The sequence below is a fragment of the Myotis brandtii genome, unplaced genomic scaffold (genome assembly GCF_000412655.1).
Source record: "Myotis brandtii unplaced genomic scaffold, ASM41265v1 scaffold120, whole genome shotgun sequence".
In the NCBI taxonomy this organism is placed as follows: Eukaryota; Metazoa; Chordata; class Mammalia; order Chiroptera; family Vespertilionidae; genus Myotis; species Myotis brandtii.
Window position 1 is genome coordinate 2,543,513 of NW_005354174.1, and position 9,688 is coordinate 2,553,200.

The 9,688-nt window shown below is 39.5% G+C and overlaps 1 protein-coding gene across 2 annotated transcripts in view; it reads right to left on the reverse strand.

Annotated features, from left to right (window-relative positions):
* VMP1 (vacuole membrane protein 1) overlaps positions 1-9,688 on the reverse strand; it is a 99,420-nt gene that overhangs the window by 79,407 nt on the left and 10,325 nt on the right. For both annotated transcript variants that reach the window (XM_014531802.1, XM_014531799.1), the window contains exons 2-4: positions 3,705-3,796; positions 2,937-3,079; positions 1,102-1,192 (exon numbers count right to left, since the gene is read on the reverse strand). In XM_014531802.1, coding sequence (XP_014387288.1) covers positions 1,102-1,192; positions 2,937-3,079; positions 3,705-3,770 — 300 coding nt within the window. In that variant the 5' untranslated portion in view covers positions 3,771-3,796. The remainder of the gene's footprint in view (positions 1-1,101; positions 1,193-2,936; positions 3,080-3,704; positions 3,797-9,688) is intronic.

Sequence of the window (9,688 nt, forward strand, 5' to 3'; positions counted from 1 at the left end):
GGTTGGGCAGGAGGCGGCTGATCGATGTTTCTCTCTCATCGATGTTTCTGACTCTCTGTCTCTCTCCTTTCCTCTCTGTAAAAAATCAGTGGAATATATTTAAAAATAAATAAATAAATAAATAAATCCTACGACTGCAATAATATTTATAGGAAAAATGCTAGTTACTAATAAGGTAAACTATAAGAATAAAAATTTTCAAGATATTTAAAAGTTACAAAAACTTTAAGAAAGCATAATATACAGTGGTAAGAGAGGGGCAGTTATTTACATAATATTTGTGAATAGAATACTATATTCTTATTTACCCAAGTAAAAAAGTGAGAATAAAATATTTTTTGTATATTTAAGACCAAGATGCTTTTCAAACAAGAGCAAAATGAAGTCCCCTGGGATATGGATGGACTTGCTGGAAGAATGCCAAAATACAGTCGATTCTCACACTGACAAATAAATTCATCAAGCCAGTTCCCTGCAAATTCTAATAGCACACAGATTTCTGTAAAATATTTTTTACTGTGTTTAAAATTATAAAAACTTTTCTGAGATTAGAGGTAAACTGCTTTAAAATATGAAATATCATTTTAGAACCATATCGTATTCGAATACATTAATGTTTTGCTTTTTAACAAAAGTTATTAACAAAATGTCCTACTTTCCCTTCAGTCATATTGTACTTACTACAGGCAAATGAACTTCCATATATATATATAAAACCTAAACTTCAACCTAGGATGAATATATCTGTTTGGATGGATCACAGGAATGTGTTAAAGAAACTAGGAAGACTTTGATAGTGAGTAAAGGATTCATGCTGCTTTGACTAAATACCGTCAGGAAAGTTACATTTAAATCCTTGAAGCTAAAAAGGGATGATATATACCAAATGTAAATGCTGAGCAGCCATGAACTGCCACAAGAGTATTTTAAATATGTGGCCTTAAAAGTACATTAAGAAACCAATTATGAGATAAAAACAAACAAACAAACAAACCTAATGTTAAGGGTAGAAATTCTATGAAATCCACAACAAACCCACTTTGAAACTGTTTGGGGTTAACAAAGGTTCAAGAAGAGAAGCAGAGTTGCTGAACCTCTTACCTGTTGATGTGCTCCTTCCACATAATACGTAGCTATAAGCACAGCAAGCAGCAGTAAACAAGACACCACAATGTTTTGACGATGCCATAATCTTAAAAAACATATTTAAAAAAATAAAATATTTCAGTTTCATTTTCAAGTTTCAGCATTCTCAAGATAACTTCTTGTTGAAGCACTTAGGTTATTTAGCTCACCTACAGAATCAATTATTTCTGTGATAAGCTCTTTTGTCCTTAAACACTATGGTCTCTTGGGGTACAGAAGGAGGTCAAGGGAAGATACATGGATATAGAACTCAATTTAGTTCCCTTATCTAAAGACTGATCTTGTTTACACCAGACTTCTAATTGGGAGAAGCATCCTATATAATAAAAGGCTAACATGTAAATAGACGGAATGGCAGAACTGAACCGGTGCTGTGACATGCGCTGACAACTGGGGTGCGCACGGAACATGGCGGGCGTCGGCAGGAGGCAGCAGAGCATGGAACATGGCGGGCATCAGCCACAGTAGGATGGTGGAACAGGTGAGCAGGGGCACCAGACCAAGGTGGGGTACTGGTCGCTGTCATTGGGGAGAGCCTCTGGTGGTTACTGAAAATTCTTTGCTCCCACGCGCCATGGTCCTGCCTGGCGCTCACACCCGCTGCCAGCACTAGAGCCAGCACTTGAACCCGCTGCTGGTGGCCAGTGCCGGCCCCAATCGCTCGGCAACATCAGCGGGTGCAAGCGGCGGTTGCTGGCCCTGATCGCCCCTCAGGGCTTCTCCACTTCCCCCTGCTCCTGAGGGGCGATCGGGCAGCAGCCACTGCTCGCACCTGCCGACAGCGCAGAGTGATTGGGGCCTGGGGCCGGTGCCAGCAGTGGGTGCAAGCGGGCTGGTGTTGTTAGCGCGTGGGAGCGGCAGGAGCGGGGCTGCCGGCAGACAGTGGACCAGGGGGCCGTGGTGGGAGGGGCTGGGCAGGAGCATAGAGGAGGGGCTAAGCAGGGGTGTGGAGGATGGGCTGAGACCCACCCCTGCCCACCACAACCTTGTGGCCCACAGTTCCTTCTAAGGTGCATGAATTTGTGCACTGGGCCCCTAGTTATAATATAATGGAAAGAGTATTGGCCTTCAAGTCAGAAGACTTTGATCAGAGTCTCAAGTCCCTTAAATATTACACTTTGAGTAAGACACTTAACCAATCTGATTCTGTTTCTCGTTTTTAAAATAATAATAATCATACACTTGTTTTACCTTCTTTATGAAGTTGCTTTAAGGTTCAAATGAACTAAAAAATGTTACAAAATGCTTTATAAACTGTAAGTACAATAAAAATGCAGGATAATATTACAGATAATAACTTGGAAAGGCAAGCCAAAAAATGATAAGGCATGTAAAAGTTCAACTTGCTCTTTATGATATCTGAAATAGGGCTTAGACACACTAAATTTAAAAATAGAATACATTTCCGTTCTCATTGGCTCAAACTATCAGTAACAGCCACGTATCCCGAACCTTGTCCTACTACAGAGTAAGTGTATCCAATGTACATAGGCCTTTCTTCTGAAAGTAAAGCCCAGAAGAAGGAAAAAATCTCCTTTTCAGGATTCTGCTTTGCATAAAAGATTCAACATGAGACAGTGGTCAACTGTAAATAATCCAGTGAGCAAATAGCAGTATGTTCTCTTAACCTATTTTCTTCAAACTACAGAAAGGAAAATAAACATGTTCCCATAACATTCTAAATTTAATTAATTCCCTTGCTAAAGCAGGTGGCAGGGAGTAGGAGATAGCTGAAAATTTCTAAAATTACTAAGTAAGGTTTATGTAAAAGGTAATGGAAGACTCTTTACTTTGAGGTCCAGTCCTTCAAGATTACTAGGATTTCCAGAGAAAAATACTGCAAGGTAATGAGTGGCTGTCTCCACAGGACAATATTCTGCCTTTCTTCCCGATCCCTCTTCTTCTTTTCGTTCATTGAAGAGGGGTCTGAAAAACATGAGTGCAGAAATTAAACAAAATGCTCGCTTTTTCCAATCACTATCAAAATTCATCCCACATTTGAAGGACTGCATATAAACCTCAAAAAAAACAATGTGGTTCACACTGTGACAATGGGCTGGGTGCTTCTGCTCTATGCAATTATTGTCAGGACACAAGTTTCTCTTTTGTACTGGAATACTAAATTATCCCACTCCTATGAAGGGCAATTTAGCATCACTTTTTAGGCCTTGACCCATAATTACTATGAAGAGTAAAAAATATATAATTAATCTTATATAAGATATATAAGAATCTTGTATTATGATATAGAATATCATTTTATTAACAAGATAATAAATATATTTCTATTTTATTCTAATGAAAAAAATATTATTTAAACCTGTAATCAGCGGTTCTCAACCTCTGGGTCGCGACCCCTGAAAATACATCCTGCATATCAGATATTTACATTACGATTCATAACAGTAGCAAAATTACAGGTATGAAGTAGCAACGAAAATAATTTTATGGTTGGGGGTCACCACAACATGAGGAACTGTATTAAAGGGTCGCGGCATTAGGAAGGTTGAGAACCACTGCCTTCATTGTTCTTGCCCAGCAACGGACCTGAGCTTTCAGTTTCCATTTTGTTCCTTGTTCATTGCTACACGTCTCTGGTCACAATTTTTTCCATTCTCTGCCATTTCATAGATCAATAACTCTTGAGGAGCTAATAAAGCAAAATAAAATCCAGTGATACATGACACAATTCTGCTCTGCCCCTATGACTAAATAAAACTGAATACAGTAACATGGGAGTAACACTACACATGCCAACTGAACAATGTGCTTACTGTTTTTGTACTTGGAGTAAAGTTAAATGAGATCATACCGGTGGGGCCCTAATTCAATAGTACTGGTGAATTTATAAGAGCATCATCCCGATATACCAAGGTTGTGGGCTTGATCCCCAGGCAGAGCACATACAAGAATTGATCAATGAATGCATAAATAAGTGGAATGCAGATCGATGTTTCTCTCTCTCATAAAAAAAAAAAATCAATAAAAAAATATAAAGAGGCCCTGACTGGTTTGGCTCAGTGGATAGAGCGTCGGCCTGCGGACTGAAGGGTCCTGGGTTCGATTCCGGTCAAGGGCATGTACCTTGGTTGCGGGCACATCCCCAGTAGGGGACGTGCAGGAGGCAGCTGATCGATGTTTCTCTCTCATCGATGTTTCTAACTCTCTATCCCTCTCCCTTCCTCTCTGTAAAAAAATCAATAAAATATATTTTAAAAAAAATAAAAAGAGGTGAAAAGACACCAGATACCTCTCTCTCTGCATGCACACAGAAGAAAAGCCATGTGAGTACACAAGAAACAGCTGTCTACAAGCCAGAAAGGAAGGCCTCATCAGAAATCAACCCTGTCAGTACATCAATTTTGGACCTCCAGACTCCAAAACTCTGAGAAAATAAATTTCTGTTGTTTAATTCAACTAGTCGATGGTATTCTGTTATGGTAGCCCTAGCAGACTAATACAATGCTGATTAGTACAAACAAGGGGAACCAGATCACAGGAGAGTAATATTTTTCTTGGTAATAATAATAAATTGGTGTTCTGGTTTGTGAATTTGGTTAGAATAATTCCATCCTCTGGAATCCATTGAGATATATGCTTATTGCTTCAAATTTATAAGCTAAAAAGCTGAGAATCAGACACTGAAATGTGGGATCTATACCTAGATCTGCTGGACTAGACTTAACTGTGTAAGCCAGACTATCTTTTTTTTTTTTTTAAATATATTTTATTGATTTTTTACAGAGAGGAAGGGAGAGAGATAGAGAGTTAGAAACATCGATGAGAGAGAAACATCGATCAGCTGCCTCCTGCACACCTCCTACTGGGGATGTGCCCGCAACCCAGGTACATGCCCTTGACCGGAATCGAACCTGGAACCTTTCAGTCCGCAGGCCGACGCTCTATCCACTGAGCCAAACCGGTTTCGGCAAGCCAGACTATCTTTTATCCAGGAAATATCCTAAGTACTTTACTACACGTGTCTTCAAACTGCAACAGTGACTGACTACAGGTTATGTTCATCATACCCAGTATCATTTTCATCATCATAAAAGGAGCAATTTTATAGGGAAACAGGAAAACTTGGTTCCACAAAGCTGCCAATATGTCTTGGTTGATTTGAGGCCATAGCAGGGCAAGCAACCTTTTAACTAGGTCAGGGGTGGGCAACCTTTTTGTGAGTGCGTGCCAAAACCAGCAAAATCTCTGACTCAAAATTCTTCTACGTGCCAACCCTAATTTTTTGAGAACATGTTACGCCTACTTGATATCTCTTAAGATGTACATATGTGAAAAAGTCCTCCAGAGGCCGTGCGGGGCTCCTCAGGCAGGCGTGGGAAGTCGATGATTAGGTGCATCTCAGGGCACTGTGGGAGGAAGGCGGGCCTGGAGGTGGTGGGATCACAGGGGAGGGATCGGAGCTGGTTAGGAGCTTGACCTCCAGAAGGCCCAGGCCCAGCCTGTAGCCCAATTAGGCATGTTCCTCAGGGGAAGGGACCAGGGACCAGGAGGGTGTAGGGGCTTTCGTCAGAGGGCAAGTGAGAGCTGCTGAGTTCTGAAGAGCTGCTGCTTTGAAAGGCCATTCAGGGGCGCTTTCAAAGCATATGGAACCAAGATCCTGCTCAAGGTTCATTTTCAGCTGAGGAAATGGACCAAAAGAGCTAACGGGGCCCGACCAGGTGTGGCTCAGTGGTTGAGTGTTGACCAATGAAGCAGATCACGGTTCAATTCCCAGTCAAAGCACCTGCCCAGGTTGTGGGTTCAATCCCCAGGGGCGGAGCGTGCAGGAGGGGCCAATCAATGATTCTCTCTAATCATTGATGTTTCTATCTTCCCTCTCCCTTCCTCTCTGAAATCAATTAAAAATATTTTTTTAAAAACAACAGCTAATGAAGACATGTGCAAAAACAAGAGGCTTGGAGGCTAGGAAACAAAGGTGTTTCAAGGGGAAAAGGCCCAGAGTCTGGCTCTACAAGAAAGCGAGGCCAAGGGCCAGAGCACCAAAATGTGGAAAAAAGAAAAGGCTGGCTCCATGTAGGGCCTTCATCCTAGGGCTCCAGCACCACAACCCTGAAAGCTCAGAGGTGGGGCAGGGAGTGGGGAGGGAGGAGTCTGGAGGGACCCATGGGACAGGCCTCTGAGGGCCTCGCCGTGACAACCGGATTGAGGCCACAGCTGTCTTGAGTTCCAGGCAGGAGCCTGTGGGGAAGGGGTTTCGTGCGAGCACCCCCACCCTTCCACTAAGAAGCGAGATAGACAGGTGTCAGAGACCTGAAACCATCTTTTATTATGAATGTTAACCAGCAAGAGAGCAGGGGATGGTGTGGTGGGCGGCGCCCTACCCTATTCTAATTCTGTTCTCCTTCTCAACTGAAAGTTTTATTTCTTGGAGCTAAAAAGAATCCTATCACCATCACATACATAATAGCTGCATGACTTGGGGAAGTAGTTTAAGCCTTTGTATTTGACTTCATTTGTAAATGTTCATGTCATTCTTAAATGGTGTGTGTGTGTGTGTGTGTGTGTTTTGATTTGGGGTACTCTCGGTAATTTAATTATCTACTTCTAGAGAAATTATATATAATTGCCCTGCACAGTGACTGGCACATACCAGGCACTTAATGTTAGTTTATCCACATTCTTTTTATGAATGTCACAATTTTCCATATTTCCACACCGTACATGAACCACATAACTGGTTTCCACAGAAGCATCCACAGAATCAGAAAAATCTTAGTTTGTTATGCTGGATAACAAAAATGAATTATTTAGCATCAATCCAAACATTCTGAAAAGTACTAAAAGGACAATTTGTTAAAAAGTTATTATGGGGTAAAAGGGCTCTAGCCTATCTATGTAGCTAGGGTAAGATGAAGCAATCATTTTCAAGGAGAGCCACTTTTCACAGTTGAATGCAGTAGCATTCATTTTGGAAATCTGAAAAAAAAATTATCAGTCAGACTCCTGTATGTGGGAATAAATCCAAAGTATTCCTAGCCTGTTTAAAGGATTGAAATATCCTCAAACAGGAATCTAGCATATCTTCCTGATATCAGTGGAGCTTACTTTGTAGTGAAAGTGTTGTAATATTAATTTTAATGGCATGTACTGAGATTAAGTTGTTGAAATAAACTCTATAGGTCTGTGGATGGGATGAGAAGACAGAAATAGGAAAGAAGCATAACTCAAATATTAAATATAATTTTCATTGTGAAGAGATATCTACATAAAAGAAATGCTTTAAAAGGCTGTAACTTGCAGATTTTAAACACAGCCGAAGCATTCAAAAGCAAAGGTTGATATTAAAATACGCATGGAGGGGGGGTTGTTTGTTTCTAGAAGAAATCATTAGAAAATAGTGCTAAAATCAGCTCACAAAGGTTCTTTGTAGGCTGTATGTCCAGTGCTAAGACTATAATACTCCATTCATTTTAAACATTAGCTACATTTGTAATGCAAAAACAATGTGAAACTAAATTACTGAGTTCCTCAAAGCAACACAAAAACCATTTAAAAGTAAAATGAAAACAGCAACTCCCCCAGTAATATAAGAATTACTGGAGAATTTAACAAGATGAAAAGGAAAAGCAAATAAGATGAGTGCAACTCTTGATTCTAATTTTCTTGGCCAGTGTTCTAAAATAAAATGAACATACTTCCTCTTAAGAAAATTATCTATCCAAATGATTCTATTTACTCACAAACATATTAAGGTAGCTTTCTCAATAAAACACACTGTTTTTCATAAAAGGCAGCCAACTTGAATATTATACCTTTCTTGCTTTCAGAAGTGTGTATCCTTAACTGCTTATTTAGTACATTCAGTCACAGACTACGCCAAAATAAACTGCAGATTTCCTTAAAACTGTTAAGATTAAGAAATTGCAATTTATTTTGGAAATTTAACAAATAATCTAGGTGAAGAGTAATATATCTTGACTAGTGAGGCTTTCACCTGTGCAGGGATATAAAGCCAAAGATAATTCAAACACCCTGCACAATATCAGAAGTGACTATCAGATCATCTGACTCTGAGAGCCAGATCGTATCTAGCACATGGTTGTGACAGTTTAAGAATGTGTTCTTGGAAAATTCATTATTTGAAGGAGAATATATGAAAAAAATTATTTGAATCTTTTTGAACTTTCAAAATCTTGGAGAATTCAACAAATTAAAACTCCAAGTTAGGATATAATTTAAAAGCATTCAAAGTCTAAATAAATCTCCTAAGAATGGCTTAGCAGCTTATAAGGGTATACACTTCTGGCCTAAACTGTTCCTCAACTTAATTGTGAAGTGAAGTGTAAAATACATTAAACTTATCACAGTCTTCTACTTGTTGAAAATGGCCACCGCTCCAGATCGAATTTTTAATTAGATAAAATTTTAAGTAAAAACCCAAATTGTTCAAAGATACAACCTGGAAGACATTTTAGAAATTCCATTTTTGAGAGTCTGACAGATTTAGGGGAAGGTCTCTTCATCTCTCACCTTCAATATGTAAAATATCATTTTATGTTCCTTTGTGTAAAAACATATTTTATTTTCATGGGGGGAAAGAATAACTTGTAAAAGTACAGCTTGAAAAATCCCATTTCTCATTTTCTCTCAGTATACTTCTAAATGTTCATTCAGTTAGTTATTCATAACCAATGCAAGATAAGCAAAAACACTGTCACTAAAAAAGTGGGGAAGGAGTAAGAGTAAGGTCACGAATTAGAATTTGAGATAAAATAGCCAATTTAGAATTAATAGCGAGCAATAAATGAGTTTACTACCAAATCTAAATGCTAGAGAAAAAAAATTCTAAAGAATATTCTATAAGAAGAAAGCAATGATCCCCCTAATTGGCTGAGATACAAGAAATGTAAAAAAATAAAGTGGTAAATATAAAGGAAAATAAAAACAAATACTGTATAAAATGAGAAGAGTATCTAATTTGTGACAATGACAAAAACAAGTCCAAACAGACCATATATGCCAATAATTAAAACAAACATACACAGATTAAATTCATCACTTTAAAAATATCCCAGCCCAGCCAGTGTTGCTCAAAGGTTGAATGTTCACCTATGAACCAGGAAGTCAGGGTTCAATTCCTAGTCAGGGCACATGCCTGGGTTGTGGGCTCTACCCACAACCCAGGTGATGTGCAGAAGGCAGCTGATCAATGATTCTCTCTCATCATTGATATTTCTACCTCCCTCTCCCTCCCTCTCCTACCCTCTCTGAAATAAATAAAAACATATTTTAAAATAAATAAATAAATAAAAGACTGCAAGTTGTATTTTTTTAATTCTCACCGGAGGATATGTTTTTATTGATTTTTATTTATCTACTAGAGGCCCGGTGCAGGAAATTCGTGCACGGGTGTGTATGTGGGGGGGTCCCTCAGCCCGGCCTGCACCCTCTCCAATCCGGGACTCCTCGGGGGATGTCCGACTGCCTCTCGCAATCCGGGACCACTGGCTCCTAACCGCTTGCGTGCCTGCCTTCATGATTGTCCCTAACTGCTCCCCTGCTGGCCTGATCGCCCCTAACC